The sequence below is a fragment of the Danio aesculapii genome, chromosome 17 (genome assembly GCF_903798145.1).
Source record: "Danio aesculapii chromosome 17, fDanAes4.1, whole genome shotgun sequence".
NCBI classification, from domain to species: Eukaryota; Metazoa; Chordata; class Actinopteri; order Cypriniformes; family Danionidae; genus Danio; species Danio aesculapii.
Genome location: NC_079451.1, coordinates 40,330,564 through 40,349,573, shown reverse-complemented (window position 1 = coordinate 40,349,573; position 19,010 = coordinate 40,330,564). Strand labels below are relative to the sequence as shown.

At 34.9% G+C, this 19,010-nt stretch overlaps 1 protein-coding gene across 8 annotated transcripts in view; it reads left to right on the top strand.

The window, feature by feature from the left end:
- The window catches only part of ralgapa1 (Ral GTPase activating protein catalytic subunit alpha 1), a 158,733-nt gene that overhangs the window by 9,741 nt on the left and 129,982 nt on the right, over window positions 1–19,010 (top strand). For 7 of the 8 annotated variants that reach the window (XM_056477273.1, XM_056477271.1, XM_056477272.1 and 4 more), the window contains exons 2-10: window positions 1,734–1,844; window positions 3,728–3,777; window positions 5,693–5,750; window positions 8,767–8,810; window positions 8,993–9,170; window positions 10,684–10,799; window positions 11,123–11,261; window positions 12,668–12,876; window positions 14,761–15,006. In XM_056477273.1, coding sequence (XP_056333248.1) covers window positions 1,734–1,844; window positions 3,728–3,777; window positions 5,693–5,750; window positions 8,767–8,810; window positions 8,993–9,170; window positions 10,684–10,799; window positions 11,123–11,261; window positions 12,668–12,876; window positions 14,761–15,006 — 1,151 coding nt within the window. The remainder of the gene's footprint in view (window positions 1–1,733; window positions 1,845–3,727; window positions 3,778–5,692; window positions 5,751–8,766; window positions 8,811–8,992; window positions 9,171–10,683; window positions 10,800–11,122; window positions 11,262–12,667; window positions 12,877–14,760; window positions 15,007–19,010) is intronic. The other variant, XM_056477269.1, reaches the window with a different exon arrangement.

Sequence of the window (19,010 nt, the reverse complement as noted above, 5' to 3'; positions counted from 1 at the left end):
TCAATATTATAGTTATGCTAGATTTTTGATCAAATTAAGTCAGCCTTGTTGAAAATAAACTCAAAAATAATTGTTTTCCATTAATTATTTTCTTCATTTGGCAAGAGTGCAATTTGCGATGTTGGATTGGTGTTTTAATAGTTAATTCTTTGTGCATATATTTAGTCTGATCAGAGAGACTCAGTGAACAACTATGAGTCTGCCAGCAGTTATGCAGTCTCCTTCCTGACAAAAGTCACCTTTGGCCTGAATATTTATCAGCGTTTATCTTGACCAGAGGCTGTTTTACAGAAATATTCTTACTCTGAGTCCTATCTCTGTTTAACCATGGTAATTTCGCTTAGGAAACAGATATTTTTTTCAAATCTGAAACCAAGAATTGAGATATGAAGTTTCTGTAAAACCGCCGCAGGTCTCTTATGTTGGCTCTGGTGTTCATGTTAGCTCACAGCTCTATTAACAGACTGGATGAGGCACTTGACTGGATGCTAAGGGTCTGTTTGTGTGTTTGACCAGGACTGGCTGCAGTAGGAACCACAAGTGGAGCTGGACAGTGTGTGGGAGCTTTAAAGCACAAATATTGACTTTTGTTGCTGAGCTGCAGGTTACAATAGACTTCAGCATCAGTAAAAAGATCCACTCACATCCTCCTGAGTGATGAAAGGGACTGATGAGTAGCTGGACAGTAGTGATCAAACATAAAGGGACGATAATAGTACACAGCTATGTTTCCTTCCAAATATGTAAATTAGACTTAGCGCAAAACTGGAATATCGCTTAAAAGATTAGTTTCATTCCAGTGAGTCAAAGAAAACAAAATCGTGACTTCCTGATAAACTGGTGCCAAATTTCAATTTAAAAAAGGAATTTGCTGGGGTTGAAGCCAATGTGGGTTTGTTTTTTTTGTTTATGAAAATACTTGCATCTCAGAAGACAAACATGAAATCCAATGGACTTTTTGCGGTGTTTTAGATGCTCTTTGGGAGACAAGATGCTCAAGACAGTTCTGGAGGTAATAATACTGAACCACAAAAAGGAACAAAAAATACACTGCGTTGCTGATAGGGGGAAGTGAAGTGATGTCATTGTGAAAAGGGTCTATTATAGGCTTTATGAAGTGGTCAAAAATAGTTTAAATGTTTCCTGTATCAATTTTTTTAGTCTTATCAGGTAAGAATCTAAAGTAATTCAAAATTTCACTTGGTGAGTCGCTCTTTTTAAGAGATTGGCGCAGTTGTTGTAGCTGCTAAATCATATTGACAGGAGCAGAAATTAACTGATTCAGCTTCAAACTGAAGCGTCAGAAAACGTGCAATAGGCTACCATAAAAGGTGGGAATTCTACACAGTTTTGCAACCTTATGGGCTCCACAGACTATTCAAATAAAGTGGTCTATTGTTGCACAAACGTGTGAGCGTTTTAGTGACGTTTCCACATGCAACATTATGTATTGTAGATAGGCCGTTAATGACGATACTACCGTTTACAAACTACAGTGGCACCGGCAGTATTTTGGAGCCATAGTATCACGATACTACTATAGTACCGGTACTATGGTAGTGCAACCCTAATCGTGAATAAAAAAAATAGATGAATGGAGTATCATACGCGCACATTACAAAACCAGCATCTGAAATAAATGCATTTTAATTATGTGCTTTAGTACAGCATCCAAATAAAGCCAGTTATTGAGCTTTTGAGTAGCATGTTGACACGTTTCTTTTGTTTTGTAGAAAATGCGGAGCCTGCTGAACTCAAGCACCTCTTTGAGCAGAATTACTCCCACATCTACTATGTGTTCTTTGAAAACTTCGTCACCATCGAGGTTAACCTGAAACAGAAAGGTAAGACTTGGAGCACTTCATTTTATCTCTCTCTTACCCACTGTTTGTTGTCTAAAGTGAATATTCTCTGCGCTGTTGTTTGCTATTTTAATGTTTTTCAAAGTTCAGTTGCTTTGCTTTCCAGTTGACCTAATCGTTGTCGTCCTCTCTGCAAACACAGAGTCAGGAGTCACAGTGTTAATGAGCAAGTTTCCATGAAATGGCTTTGAGGAAAATTAGCTTGCCTCTGGCTAGCCATGTCTGGTCACACAGGCTCATTATAGTGCACAGAGAGCGCGGCTAGTGTCTCGCAACACTGCACAGTCGCTCATTGAGTATTCAGAGAGGTGCTCGCTGCCTTTGACCTCTCATTTAGTGTCTTTAGATTGCGTCTAGTTCTAGTAGCCGGTTCAGATTGTTATCTTTACTCAGTACAAGCAGTTTTTCATCACCATATGTTGTTTATAATTTAATTCAAGTGTTGTATGACTTGATGTTGCAAACTGGTATTTTCTTAATTTCTTTTTTTATATGTTTTAAATATGCATAAACACTTGTTTGTTGTTTTTAGTCATATTTCCAATAGGGAAATCAATCGAAAGTCCTTAAAGAATAATTTTTTTGTGTGTTGTACTGTTAGTGCAAATTAAAACATGTTTTCACTTATTACAGTAGTTTTTTTATGTATTGGCCTAAACACTTGTTTGTTCTTCCAATTGATTTCTCTATGGGAGAAATGACTAGGAAGCTAATCACTTTTTTTTGTGTTGTACTTGAATGTTTTCTGCAAATTTAAAATGTTTTTTTTTTCTGGTATTTATCTATCAAAGTAAAATTTTCTAAATCAGCAGGACGTTTTCATTGAGATTGTTTCAGCATTATTACAGTAGTTTACCTGAAATATAAAAATTGCTGTGTGAAGTCAGTTTACATTAACACAGCCCATTTGTATTGCTTGCATTGACAACACCTTAACGCTCGGCGACGTGACACGTCGTGCCACGCATCGCCATGCATTCCAGAATTCTAAACATAGGTTTCTATCAGGGTAAACACACCAGCACCGCAAGTCGGTGGCTGTCCGCGCCCAGCCACGACTCTGCCGCTCCACAGAGCACCATCTGAATAGTTTTATTTTAAGTAACATGTGAATGTGCGCGTCTGGTGTGCGATACTTTCAACTGTCATGTGCATGCCGTGTCGTGGCACCGAGCGGGACATCCGCTGTGCAACCTGTTTTAGTGTTGTTTTCTCATCTATTTAAAAAATTTGTTTTAGTCCTTTGACAAATGTACTAGTTTTTTCAAGTTTAAGCAACCTTGTCCAATGTTAGTTTTGCCCAGTTTTGGTTGACAGATTTTGAGCATTTTAGTGTAGTCAATTAAAGCATATTTACAATTCCATCATGCTGATTAAGGATAAATGTATGCTTTTGTTTTGGTACATGGGTTGTTTTATTAAATCTAGTTTCCTGTTTTTTGTAATCTATTTATCATACACTGTAAAAAATGCTGGGTTCCACACAATCGATTTGTGTTGGGACAACATGAAGGAATTAAGTTATGTCATAGATTTCATTAGTGAAATTACCACCACAGTAGTTGCATTGCAAATAAAACGAAGTGCAGTGCAATTCTGGAATCAACAGCATAAAATGCATTTCCATGCAGACTTTAAATGATAAACTTTTGACAAAATGAGCACTCAATAGCTGAAAATCTTTCATTATAATTGATTAAGAAGATTGTTTGGAGTAGGTCTTGATGACGGGTTTAAATGACCCTTGTTTCCAGAGCAGATATGCGATTCTTGTTTGTGGAGCTATTAATAGCAGCCCTGTGGGTTTCTGAGATCCCTTGGTGATGTTCAATGTGTTTATTTTGTTCGTTTTCTCTTTCATATAGGTCACAAATCGCAACGGGAAGAGCTAGATTCCATTCTTTTTATATTTGAGGTAAGGCATGTAAATAATCACCCAATGGCTAATTAAAAACATTAGCTTTGTTTATATATAGTAACTTTAACTGTTAAAAGCTTTTACAGGGTTCAACATTGAGTTTTTCTACTGGCCCAATCGGACAAGTGGTTCAGATTTTTACTTTCCCTGCCAAAGTTTTAACTGGCCCACCAAAAAAAACAAACAAAACAAAAGTTAATAGCTATTTGTTAGCCACGTGTTTTAAATATGTTATATAATACATCTGCCTTAATGTTATTCAGGAGATCTTCTTAAAGACTCTTAAAAATAACTGAATCTAGGGTTTAAATATTTCAAAAAATGTAATAAATGAATAATGAGCAAAATTCAAAGTGCTTTTATCATGAGCTTCAAGGTTTTGATTTCAGTTACTGCTTGTTCCAACAAAAAAGGCTCCCGACTTTTGTCTGCTTTTTTCCTGGAAACTGATGGCAAACTGTGCAAAACATCACTTCATTTTTTTGCAAATATTTTGATGTAAATAATTATGTGAATGTAATGGAAAATATGCTGCCTCAAGGCATCTCTGATGCAGCTTCCAGTCATCGTCAATGTAGTGCAAAGTAAAGCTGCGGCCACACTGCACTTTTCTCTCCATAGACTACCATTCATACGCAGGCGAATGCATCAGACCAGAAACGCAAGCTCGTGCGACAACTTTTGCAGTTCGCTGCGTTGGAAAGTTCAAGCTTGGTGAACTCTGCGAAATCACATCATGTTGCTGCGTGAGACCAATCGAAGATTAAACCTGACCTCTCTTGACAGAAATTTAAAACACGGACCTCTCGCTCGCTTTTTTAATGTCTGATCATCTTTAATCCTGCTCCTTTTTGCTGCGCAATACAACAGAATTTTGCACGCACAAACTCTAGTGTGACCGCAGCATAAGGCTCAGGATTGAGTCCATCGTCCTACTTGACCAGAGATCAGGTGTGGCCGCAGAAGTATAAATCAGCCTTAAACAGAGCAGGGTCACGTGACTCCACACGCAGTAGGGAAAGTAATTGAAAAAATCGACCTGGAAAACTTACAGTAGATCGATTATAGGTTCTAAATATCAATTTCTATTACTTTTCGATTAATCACCCATGCAGCTCTAATAAAGCTGCAGAACCCATTTATTAGTTACTAATTAATTAGTTAAAGTTATAAGTAACTTTTAAGTTATGGTAACTGATAACCTCAACTTTTTTATGATTTTGATTGTAATGCAATATTGTGCTCCTTTTGTAAAGCTGCTTTGAAACAATATTTATTGTGAAACTTGAATTAAATTTAATTATATTATTTGTATAAAGTTTGTTTATTAAGAAGCTGCTATTATTGTAAATTATGCATTGAAAGTTGCTATGATTATAAGCAAAATGATGTTCGAACAAAAAATAAACAAACCTAACACTTGTCTCTTCTTACAGTTGAGTTATTCAGTATTTGCTGAAGCATCAGTGTCATCAGTAATGAGATCATTGATAAGAAAAGACTGACATGCACCTGACAGATAACTGATGTGTCTCTCAAACAAAAAAGAAAAACAGGTGTTCTTTGCCGCACCCAAAAGGCTTATGAGTCACACTTAAGCTTTTCGCTCGGCTGGTTTGCCCCATGGGCTGTTAGTAATGGTGAAATCTGGAGATGCTTCTTTAAATGCACCATCATGATGAGACAAGTGTGACTTCTGCACGTAAGGAAGCTATTGCAACATTGCAGCCTGTAGTGTCACATGGAAGCCCAGTAATGCGTGTTTGCACAAATCTGCTCATCTGTTTTGAAATGTAAATATATGCTATGAGCTACGCTCATATAGTAATCTCTTGAGATGTTTAAATGCGTGTGCTAACATGAGTGAATATATTGGCAAGTCTGCAGTCAAATCCATATGCTTACATTGCAGAAAATCCTACAGCTGTTACCAGAGCGAATACAAGGAAGATGGCAGTTCCACAGCATAGGTGAACATTTATATTTCTTAAAACATGTTTATTATTAATATTTCATTTCATTATTAGTATTTTTTATGTTTTAATATATTTGAATAATGTCCTTAATTCTTGTGATTCAGTGTCGGGTGATACCTCAGAAATCATTGTAATAAGCTTATGTAGTGCATAATAAACATTATTAATGTCTTTACCAACATTTTAAAATTATTTTCATTTTTAATTCATTCTAATCTCAGACTTTTGAATGGTTTTGTAATTTAAAAATGAAATTTGGTAACACTTTAAAATAATGGTCCATTAGTTATTGTTAGTTAATGCATTTACTAACAATAACTATGTATAAATAATTTTGTGAAGCTTTAAATAATCATAGTTCAACATTAACCAATGCATTATAAAAACCCAAAGTTGTGCTTGTTAACATGAGTTAATGCTCTGTGAGTTAACATGAATTAACGTAATTTATCTTAAATAACATTAACAAAAATGAATTAATACCGACATGTATGACTAATTGTTTGTTCATGTTAGTAAATACATTAACTAAAATTGACTGATAGACCATTATTTAAAAAAGTGTTACCTTTAACTTACACTGTGATTTTGTCAAATGGAAAACAGAATACATTTTCTAGCTAGTAGGGGTGTATATTTACTAACAATAAACAGTCATAATAATAATAATAATAATTTAACAGTGTTTTGCTAAGTGTGTTTTTTATTACCTTGGCTAATGGCTAGTTATGTTTGTCATGAATAAATAAGCTAAATATGCCAGTAGAGATATTGAGTCACTCGTTCAGATGTTTCATTCAACACAGCTGATTCATTCAAGTTACTGCCTTTATGAACGGACCATTTCCATTCATTACCATTCAAATGATTCCTTTAAGTGGCATTTTGGAATCAAACTTTGCGATGTAATAATCAGCTAAAGTCAGTCCAAGGCATTTGAAAAATGTGGAAAAAATATTAAAAAGCTATTTGGTAACCAATCACTGACCACGTTTACATGGACATCAGTAATCAAATTATTTGCCTTCATCTAATTAAGACAATAATAAGATTAAGGGTGTTTACATGAGTTTTGCTTTTTGAATGTTCCCTTCATGATCCCATTTTACATGTTATAGCACATAATACAATTAACGTCATTGCATCATCACGCTATCCACATTTCCTTCAGATTTTCATGTATTTACGGGTGTTTCATGTTTAATATGTCAACTTTTACTGCAGTTTGGCACTTTCACTTTCATTCGGGAACATTTCATGCTCCCCCCCCCCGAAAAGTCCTACATGACTGTAATAGTTCGATTAAGGTGTTTACATGTCTGTACTGCACTTCAATAATGCGAATAAAAATGGCATACTCCACATGTCTTGATTCGATTTCTCTACAGTTCGATTATGACCTTAATCTTATTAAATTAATCAAAAATCGCTGTTTTCATGGTAGACTCTTAATCAGAGTGTTGTCTTAATCGCATTAAAATCAGATAAGTGGTGTCCATGTAAACGTACTCATTGTTACCCTGATGAAGGCAATTGTTTGCCGAAATGTGTAGGCGCAGTTTTAAGGAATGTCAATAAAAGTTTAAATATTTTTTCCACATTTTTCAAGTGCCTTGCACTGACTTTTGCTGTTTATTCTGATGAATCCCTTACCCAAAGAGCACCGACACATTATTTAAGCTACCCCTGAGCATTTTTTTTTTTGGATTTTGTAATTTTATTGCTATGTTATGTTCAGGAAAAAGTTTTATGTCTAAAATGTAACTCACTTGCATGTTTACATTTGAGCTCACATGCTGATATTATTGCTTGTGAGATATTTCTTAACTATATCATATATTATAAATATTAAATAAGCATACAACATTTTTGCTTTCATAATTTGAATTAAAGGATCATTTTAGCTCTGCATTCTAATAGGTTTCATCATGCATTGAAAAATAAAGTATTTAAACAAGTGTTATTATATTATTATATGTATATACACAGTGGTCTCTCATTAATCGCAGGAGATACGTTCTAAAAATGAGGGTGCAGACCGTTTCGTCGACATTATAGGGTTTGTTGGGGAGAAAGCTTGTAGTACATTACAGCACTTCAGTCACACTTGGTAAGCTGAATGCGTAATGTACTCCTCAATGCGCTAACAGGATGCAGAACACAACACGCTGTAAAAAAAGCATGTCAAATTACACAAAAAAACACACGAAACTGCGAAGCCATGAAAGGTGAACCACGTTATAGCGAGGGACCACTGTACAGTGAGTGGCGGTTCAAAATAAACACTACCGCCGCATGTGATGCCGTCATAGGACAAAGGGATTATTAAAAAGTTTTTAGGTGTAACAGCAGTTTGCGACAATGCCACCAGGGGGCACAAAGGGACGAGATGTGAACGAAGAGAAATATACAATAGCTGTAAATACCCTGCTACTTGTAAATGAAGATGAAATAATGAAACAAAGCATTATAATTTCTTCATAAATCATTAAAAACCTGTTAACATGCTAATAATATATATATTAAAAAAACGCACCCTTTACTATTTAGAGTAGAAAACTCAAATTGAACATGGAAAAGATGTGATTTAACACATAATTATTATTTTTTTTTTTTTTACACCGGGCTGTAGTAGTCTTAAAACCTGGAATTGTTCGGTGGTCTCTCCTTTTCCTCTGCTCTGAAGTCTTTAAGCAGTAGGATACACAGACCACCAAGATAAACACAGAGAATGCCAAGGACCTGGGGCCCAGAAACACCCAGATCTGACCGAGAACTCTGACACTACTGTCCTTCATCATTGACTGATGAGATAAACAATTCCTAGCCTGTGTTTAACATGCAGGATAAAACATTTGAAGTCATCTTTTTTCAATAAACCCACAAGCAAATAAACATCACTGAGAGATTATAAGCAAAAAGGCCAGAATTGTCCAGCTAGTTCACTAATCAGCTCATTTGGAAGCTATGGTTTTTGTTTCGCAAATTAAACTACTGTCTTTTCTGATAGGTCTCATTTTGAAGAAACTGTTACACACTGGAAACTCCCTAAAGGTATTGCACCTTAATAAATTATTTACCATCTTTATTTGTTAATGAATGAGTGATTGTTCTTTGTTAATGTATTTTTCACCATTTGCATTATGATATAATCTTTGAAGCAATTTTTAGTCTGCTTACTAAACAGTGAAATACTTTAAGTCAGTAATATGGTGGCATGTATGTGTGCTGTTTAGATCCGGAGGGAAGGGGTGCGTCTGTTCCTTCTGTGGATGCAGGCTCTGCAGCACAATGCTTTAAGAGAGCAGCTCTGGATCTTTGCCTGTCTGATCCCCGGATTCCCGGCACCACAGTCCGAGCTGGGCCCTCGAACGCTGGATAATCTGATCAGCCCTCCTCTTAACCTTCAGGAGCGTAAGTGTTTGTTTGTTGTCTCTCTATATATATAATGCCCATGGTAGTGTATTTTTATCATTATTTATATAGTTTATGTACTTTATATTTTATATATATATATATATATATATATATATATATATATATATATATATATATATATATATATATATATATATATATATATATATATATACATATATATACATATATATATACATATATATTTTTAAATGATATAAATTATATATTCTTTTTAGCTTTGTTTCTATTTCAGTTTTAGCTATTGCAACTTCATTTGATTTTGTTTTAGTCTAGTTGTCAAGTAAACTTTTTTCATCCATCATTAATATTTTATCATAGCTTTTATATATATATATATATATAAATTTAACAATCCCTGCATTATTGTTTTTTTTTACTTTAAAACAATTAAATAAGACAATGTTTTGCATAATAAATCTGCATTAAAAGAGTCAAAAACGTACATACAGCACCTTTAAAGCATAAAAGTACCATAACATGTTTTGCAGATATTTAAGAAACATGCCAAGTGAACATTCTTGTTTGTCTGAAAAACGCTAAAGTCAAATATTCTGTTTGGAAAAGGTCTGTTATCTACCAGAATATTTCAGCACGCCGGGTTACCTAGGTGGAAAACTGTGTATTTTATTCATTCAGTCAGGAAGGCTCTCAAAGTATGCATGCATGACTGAAATATGGCCTCTAATGTGCAGTAGCAGACTCCGAAATGAGATGCAGATTCAGAGTTCCACATGAGGGGGTTATTAATTAGCAAATAATATAAATATATTATGAACGTAAACATTGGGTGAGCAGATTACATTGTAACCCCATGTCCCAACAACACGCTACGTGACAAGATTCGCAGTGATGAGCAGTTTGGCTGTTTGCACCAGACAAAACACAATAGAAATTTAAATACAGCCATTCAGAATCACAGAGCGGTGCACTTACTGCACTCCACTAATATTGTAACGTTTATAATCTAATTAAAACATATTAAACCTCTTTAACATTATTAAATGTACATGCCGATTCACTGATATGTGTTGCCTTGCACAAGTCACAGTTCTAAAGTTCAATTTCAAGTGGTTTATTTTATTTTCAAGATCTGAGGAGAACTATCTGCTGCTGCTTTCAGTAGTATGGCAATAAATGTGATGTAAAATGGCATTCAAACTCACATTATTAGCATTTAACACTGAATAAAGCACATAAGTTGTACCTGAGGTAATTGTCAGTTTTCTGTTGTTCAGCTGCAGGAAATAGTAGCTGTTTCTAATTTATAAATTTCAGGTGTTGGTTAGAACAAAAACACGATTTAGAACACGATTTAAATACGCCTTAAATCAGCCTTTAGGCTCGACAGTGAGGCACGCTGTTAATGTCGTCAAGCTGGCAACCTGCGCTTGTGTTTTTAACCAGGGGTGCAATACCTAGTTCAACCACTGGGTGTCGAACTTACATACTGCACCTTTTAAACATATCTTTTTATCTATTACTGCAGCTCAAGTGACTCCAGAGGAGATCAGTCCCCTGGTGCCACCCCAGTCAGGAGATAAATCCCAGGAGGATCTCACTGGCTACTTCCTGGAGGCTCTTCTAAAATACATGGTAAACCAGGTACTCCCATCCTCCTACTAACACTGCTGACGCTAACACGGCTGGCGCAGACCTGAAGCTAAACCCGCTAGAGCAAACTTACACACCACTGACCCCAGATCTGCATGAACATGATGCCAGAAACCCTTGCAGAAGCAGTGCTGTGTGTTTTCCTGCCGCTGCAACGGCTGCTCTGCTTCACACTCTTTCCAGCATAAACAAGAGCACCACGCACTGCCTGACTCCACCAAACCCCACTGTCCTCCACAAAACACAAACAGGCTTTTCTGTCCCAGCCACTGTGTATGTGCTCAGCTTGCCATGTGTGATCTCTGCCCCTACAGGCCAAAAGTCTGGAGTGGAAGTACAAGGAGAACCACGAGAAGGGCTTCGCATTTCTGTTTGCCAATTTTAAAAAGTATTACCTGCCCCATATCTTCCCCAACTTCTCCAAGGAGACCAGTTTGTACAATCCTATTTTGGGTATGCATCCTTCTTTATGTCAAAGTATGTTCTCAGTGTTTTTGAGAAATTGTTTTTGCTGGTATGATTCCTCAGGGTGATCACTGCAAAAATGCTTTCCATAGATTTTTTTTGGTCTTGTTTCTTGTCCAAATATCTAAAAATTCTTAAATCAAGAAGTGAGGAGGCACCATATATCATTTCAGCATCTATATTGCAATGTGAGCATTCGAAATGGTCACATCGCAGGATATGCAATGTTGATTCTGAATTATAATTCATCATTTGCATGCGTTTTTGAGACCTGTGAATGTATGAGGATTTTAAAAGCTTTCAGGCATAAGAAATTGTACCAATTGTAACCTTAATAATGATTAATTTTATTGAATTATTTATACAATGAAGACTATGCAGTATTATTTTACATCTACACATTCAGTTACTGTACCTGAATACCGTTAGACTCTTCGGAAAACAATAATTAACAGTTTATTTCATTTGTGTCTTTTTCTTTATTGTATTTTTCAATGCTTGCACTGCAAAGACTGATTCTCTTACTTAGAGTTTTTGTATTATTTCTAGTCCAAATATCTACTAATTATTTACAAAAAGAAGCATTTTCTAGACAACAAAAAATATTGTCTTGTTTTCAGAAGTAGTATGTCAAAAATAAGTGAGTTTTTTTATTTTACTCACCCCATCAGCAGATCATCTAGCTTGTTTTAAGGAAAGACTCAAGTGATTTTCACTCATTATTTCTCAAAACAAGACAATATTTTTTTACTTTTCTGAAAATTGCTTCTTGATTTAGGATTTTTAAGATATTTGGATTTGAAACAAGACAAAAACTCCCAAGTAAGAAAATCAGTTTTTGCTGTGTGTAGATTGTAGATTAGGTTTTATGCAGATGCTCCTACAGAGTTATCCCAATCAATTTAAACTAAAATGATAAATTCTTTACAAATAGTATTATTTAAGTTATCTGGTGAAATTGTATTTATATTACAATGTATATTGCAGAATAGCAAATTATAGCACTATCATGGGACCCGATCAAGTAGCATTTTCTAGACAAGCAAAACATAGTCTTGTTTTAATGTCAAAATTAAGTGATTTATTTTTACTTAAAACAAGCAAGAAAATCTGCCAATGGGGTAAGCTAAATAATCTCATGTTAAAAGGATAAAACAACTATTTAAAACGTCTTATTGGCAGATTATTTTGCTTGTTTTAAGGGAAAAACTCTCTTAATTTTGGTGTATTATTTCCTAAAACAAGTCAATGTTTTTTGCTTGTCTTGAAAATACTTCTCGATTTAAAAAAATCTTTAGATATTTGGACTATAAACAACACAAAAAAATCTAAGTAAGACATTTTTTGCGATGAGAAAATGCCTAATTTGGTTCCTGTGTCCTGTTTTATAACAGAGGTTCCACCCATGAGACCAAAGCCTTACTACATGGTTGTAAAAAGAGACCCAGAGACCAATGAAGCCCTGTACTGCACTAAAGAGAACTTCCTCAATGCCAGAGTTATATTTATCCGCTGGCTGGTCTCCTTCTGGCTTGAGCCGCGGTCAAACACAGGAACACAGATCCCTGGCATGGAAGGAGAAAATGTGCCAAAGAATATCCAGGTAGCATGTACACATCATGTATGGTGCAGTAATGGTAGTAAAAGCACTTTCAGGGTTGAACTTTGTTTGAAATTTCCCCTTACCTAGGGCTGCACAATGAATCGAAGGTGATTGTGGGTGCATTTTGTCAGTAAAGCCGATTCTGTAATAAGCAAACATCCTCAGCATAGGTTTCAGACAGAGCAGCATTTACCAAGCTATGAAAAATCAGGTTTATAATCAAGTAATGGGTCAATTATGAAAAAAAGATAATCGTACTGTGATAACGACAGCTGTTTGCATAGCTTCTCAGTGCTACATCTGAAAGCATGTGAAATTGCCACATTTAATAACATGTTTTTACTCCAAACTCACTTCATAACTTTAGTCGAGTGTTTGAAATAAATCTTTCTGTGAGATGATTCTGTAGTCATGTGTTTATTAGTAACATTGAATCAATGAAAGCAGATTAATCTTCTGTTTATTGCTATGGGGATTTCTTGGGTTTCTTCATGAGTTTTTTTAGTTTCCATGCGCACGATCTCCTTCTGGCTTTCAACTAAGATTTACTACTAATCAAACACAACTTTTATTTAATCACGATTGCAATTTGATTTCGATTGACCGCGCAGCCCTACCCAAAGCCTTAAGTGATAAGAAAAACATTTGTAGTTGCTTCTGAAGCCATGATAGATGTTATTTTGGTGCGTTATGGGATTGAATTAATGCACTTGGTAACAAGTTTACAAACAATATTCACTGAACAATCAGGGAATACCCGTAGTGAATTTGAAACAGTCATGGAAATCATTAAGTGTGCTCATTCAATCTCATAGATCACCACAATACAAGTCTAATATTTGATAAACATAGAAGAGTTACCTATAATACTCTGAAACTGTAAGTGGACGTTATTGAGTGCACATATTCAACCATGTAATGCACTGCAATAACAAGTGTACAACTGATAAACGTGGAATGGTTAAAGAATACCCATGAGCAGAACCGCTCAGGTTTATGCCATTCTCGACTGGCAATTAAAAGGCAGGTGAAATATTTATTGAGCCTTATGTTTAACCTTACAGATTTGAAGAGCTCCTATTTTACCTCTTTTACAAGATCTAAGATAAGTCTTTGGTGTCAAAATTGCCCTTTTTAAAAAAAAAAAAAAAATTGTAACTTGTAAAACTCATTCTTGAGGTGCAGCTGAACACAGAGAGTTGAACATCTTTTAATCACATTTTCTTTGCGAATACTGTTCTGTGCACATGTTTATTAGTATGAAGACATGTTAATACATGTCAGTCAGTTTTGTGGGCAGGGAAAACTGCACTTCTACGTCATGTTGCTGTGAGCCTTGAAATCACTGGGATTTGGATCATATTTTAATGTCAGGAAATAAAAAAAGAAACTTGTGTTTATATCATTCCAATATAACAGCTGACACACTACTTGCACACAGTTCTGTCCAAACAGCTTCCAAAAGTTGACTTTGCCTCATAGGTGCTCTTTAAAGTCTGAGTGAAAGGAAGTTGCTGAGACTTTTATTTCAGTATGTTGATGTACTTCCAACTAGGCTTTCTTTTTGTGCATCATTCCCTTGTAGAACCCAACATTAAGAGGGTAATGGTTAAGAATATTGTGGCATAAGCTGTCAAACTGATGTGAGCAGAGAAGGACTGCCACTCCAAACACAAAAGCAAATGATCAGACTTTGATTGAAGATTACCAAAACAAATGTTTTCGTTGCCTTGCTCAGATTAATTGTTCACCTAAAGAAAAACAACGTACTTAAGCAAAATAAACATTGTAATTTTTGATTTCACACATAGGTCTTTAACTTCTTAGAATTTCTTGGTCTCTGAATTTACAGTTAGTTCAGTAGCTGTTTTGCCGATATTTCAGAGAGCGGCGGCAGGCCTGGCAGCCCGAGGAGAAGATGGCGGACCACGACAGGACAGTCTGGATGGTGGTGGGACTGGCGAACCAGAGCAGTCGCACTCCAACACCAGCACACTGACGGAGAGAGAGCCCAGCTCCTCCAGCCTCTGCAGCATGGATGAAGAGCACCTCACCGACATCGAGGTGGTGCGCCGGGTCCTGTGCTCCTCCAGAACCAACGTCAACTTCATCACAGAGATATTTCGACAGGTAATTCAGGAGGAAAAGAAGAACTGCAGCGCATTTACATATCAATGAAAGAGGAAGATGTGCAGCTCAGTTTGAAGAAGTGGTAATGGGAGAAGTCGATTGTTCAGTTGTTTAAAGAGAGGAACATGTTATTTATGAGACCGTTAGATAGTATTGCTGCAGACCATCTTTTGAAGATCTCAAAAAATGGTAGACGTGATGAGTACTATGGTATTGGGTACTTTCCATGGTTTTAAAGTAGGGATGCTCTGATCAGGATTTTTGCAGCTGATACAGAGTACTAATTCATTGACATGGTGATCGCAAATTTTCCCTCTGAATATGATACTTACGTGGAGATCACTCCTTACCTAAGAGAATAAATTAAGGATGTTGCATATAATCACTTAAACACCTCTCATAACTATTTAGTGTGGACATGTCATGGTCAGAAGCAGCTTTACAGATAATAATAGATAAAACAGATAAAAACCTTGGTAAGAAAAATCACCAACAAAGCAATTAAGAAGCTTTGCAAATGACGGAAGAAGAATTCAACATGTCTCTATGAAGAAAAAGTTTGAGCACATATTTGATGCATAAGAAGTAAAAATGCACACCTATGAATACATATTTGTTTATTGCAATAAGAATATTACAAAAAGGTATATTATTAAATATTCAAGTTTAAAAAAATATATTTTAAAGTTTTTTTATATCATTAAAATTTTCAGCCAGGTTTTAGTCAGCTTGCAATATTGTCAAAAACACAGAACGCATCTTCCTCTGCGTGTAAAGCCGTAAATAAACACCCGCAATCGGTTCATGAGATGAGCTAGATTGACGAGTACTGATCAAGTCATAAAATGCGATTATCGGGCGATACTGATCTTCGGCCGATCAATCAGAGCATCCCTATTTTAAAGTGTCAAGACCATGCAATGTCAGATTTGACATTTTAGGATTCAGAAAACTACAGTTGAAGGCATAATTATTAGCCCTCCTTAGACATTTCTATTCCTTTTCAAATATTTCCCAAGGGATTTTTTTTAACAGAGAATAGACATTTCTTTCCACAGTATTATGTTCCAAAGTCTTCTGTCGTTTGGTTTGGTTGGGAAAAAATATATGAATGTTTTTTTTTTTGGTCTTTATTGGCTAGAGAACAAACCACTTTTATCCAATGGTTTGCTTAATTAGCCTAATTAAAACTTTAAATGGCACTTTAAGCTGAAAACTAGTCTTGCAATAATTATAATATAAAAAAATAATTAGATACTGTCATCATAGCAAAGACATAAGAAATTAGTTGCTGAAATATTATATTTAAAAATGCATTAAAAAGAACATTCTCTCCGTTAAACATTACACAGGGAGAAAACATTTCACAGGAGGACTAATCATTTTGTCTTCATCTGTATGCACCCTCAAACTAATGAAAGTGAGTCTATTAGCAGTCTTAAAGAAATGGCTGAATGTATTTCTCATTTTCCAGCATAAAATAGCTGAGTTTGCTTATATACAAATGTTCAGCATTATTTGCATTTTTTTATATTATTTTGCTTTGAAAATGTACAATGATCTTGTAATATTGTTCTATCTGCTGCAGCAGTGATTGGTTCAGAGTGTTTCAGAAAGAGTATTTCCGGACAAAGCTTGATATTCACAGCTGAAGCTTTTGCACTGTTTTTAGCTCTGGAACAAATAGAAAAAGAACAGCAGCGCCAGTTTTTAATTTGCACAGATTCAATGTCCTGCTTACAAGCTCTTGAATCTATGAAAACCGATCATCCTATGATCTTTAACGTAATAGAAAATGTGGACCTTTTAAAGATTAAAGACTTATTATTTTTCTGCTGGATACCTGGACATATGGCATTCATTGGAAATGAACGTGCAGATAAAGCAGCTAAGGAAGCCTTACAATTGGAGATAACAGAATGTAAAATTCCTGTGTCTGATATTAAACATGTTTTAAATCTCTATATTAATGAGAAATGGCAAATGGAATGGGGTGAATGTAGGAATAACAAATTGTATGAAGTGAATCCATTTGTAAATGAAAGAAATAATTATTTCGAAAATAGACATGACCAGGTTGTAAATACAAGATGTAGAATCGGGCACTCAAGACTCACACATGCATATTTATTGAAAGGGGAAGAAAAACCTAGACTTGTGTAAGAATATTTTGACGATAAAACATATCTTAATAGAATGTGTATTTTTGAATGATATTAGAGAACGTTTTTATTCGGGAAATATTTTAAGTGAGATGTTTGAAAAGGTGTCTTCTAGAGCAACTTTAGAATATTTATCTTTAATCAAACTAAAACATAGTATATGAATCTTATCAGTGTTGTTGCTACTTGTATGTTTTTTGATGCTTTTTATAATGTATGTTTGTTAAGAAACTGATTTGATTATATGATTATATATTGTATATTTATTAATATTTGTTTTTGCCATGAATATAGCCAATGCTGCTGATAGTAAATAAATGTAATATTGTTCTCTCTTTTTTTTAACCTCTATAATTGGGCTCTGTAATTGATTTCAAGGAAGCGCTGAGAGAAACTAATGCTGATGATACACAAGGCAACTTTTTTAGCGATGTTGCTCAGCAATTTTGCAGAGGGATGTTGCTTGGCTACTTTTCTATTAAAAATTGGCAACAATATTGTATTTGTAACCCGTTGCCCTAATTAGTTACCCTATGTCCCTCCTGGTTGCCCATTTATGGCTTCATTCCACAAAGCTGACCAGCAATAATGCTCATAAAGTTGCCCTGTGTAACATCAGCATTAGTTTCTCTCAGTGTTTCCTTTAAATAAATTAGAGACCAATGGTTTTTGGGGGAAAAAGAGAAACAGAACAAATTTACAAGATCATTGGATGTTTTCAAAGCAAAACAAAATAAAGATTTTAAATATTGCAGATTTAAAAACATTTCTTTACATTCTTTAAATAACTTTAAATTCCTTACAGCCTACTACAGGGTGTCTGCGGGGTCTTAAAAAGTATTAAAAGTTGATAAATCAATGTAGGGAAATTTAAGGCCCTTAAAAAGTCTTAATTAAATGCTATTTAACTAAATGCTGTTTTGCAAGGTATTCAATTCCATATCATTTTTGATTATGCAATGTTTGGTTGTATGCTAAAGTTTGTCTGAATTTAATCTGCGAATATAAGGATGCTGTGCAGTTTATGAAATCCTACTAGATTTGACAACATGCTGCTTTGTTTACTGCAGTGACCTATAGGCAGCACCGTTATCTCTGCAGTTCTATAGGCGCCATCCTGCTGAATTAGCTAGATTTAATAGATTTTTATTCAGTATATGAGTAATGTTTTAGTTTTAGATTAGTTTCTTAAACTCATATTTAGTAAATATACTGCAAGTTAAAATCTCGCTAGTGTTTCCGGTTGAAAAGTGGTTTTGAGGTCTTTAAATGTGTGTAAAGAGATTTAAAAAAGGTCTTACAAGGTATTAAATTTCACTGTGTGATTCCTGTATATACTCTGTACTATATCATATTTGAACTCAAAATGGTCCAAATCAAATTTTGTTCTGCATCAGCAACATCATTAGTCCCATTACGCAGGTAAAATAGATATAAATATTTTTTCATTCCTTTTTTAATTAGATTAATATGTATTTATATTAGGATGTATTTTTAGGATTCAGATTTTTAATGTATACGTCATATGTTGTCTTGTGGGTGTCTGTGTACAGCAGACCTTTTTTTTTTAGTAACACGTCTCTTAAGGAGTTCAATAAAGCCGACCTTGATTATTGTGAAAGTATCAATTATGATGTTGATCGGCATTGTAGAGGCAAATTATAATAATAAAGTATCAGAACAGTCGTCACTGGCGTATTTTAGTCCAGATTAGAAGGTTGATTGAAATGACCTCACTCATAACATGGGAGTTTTTGCAATGTCTTCTGAATTTTGTGTCACTTGCAAGATTTTGCTTTTAAAGTCTTGTGAAGTGCTTTGAAATGTGCATTTTTATTTGAT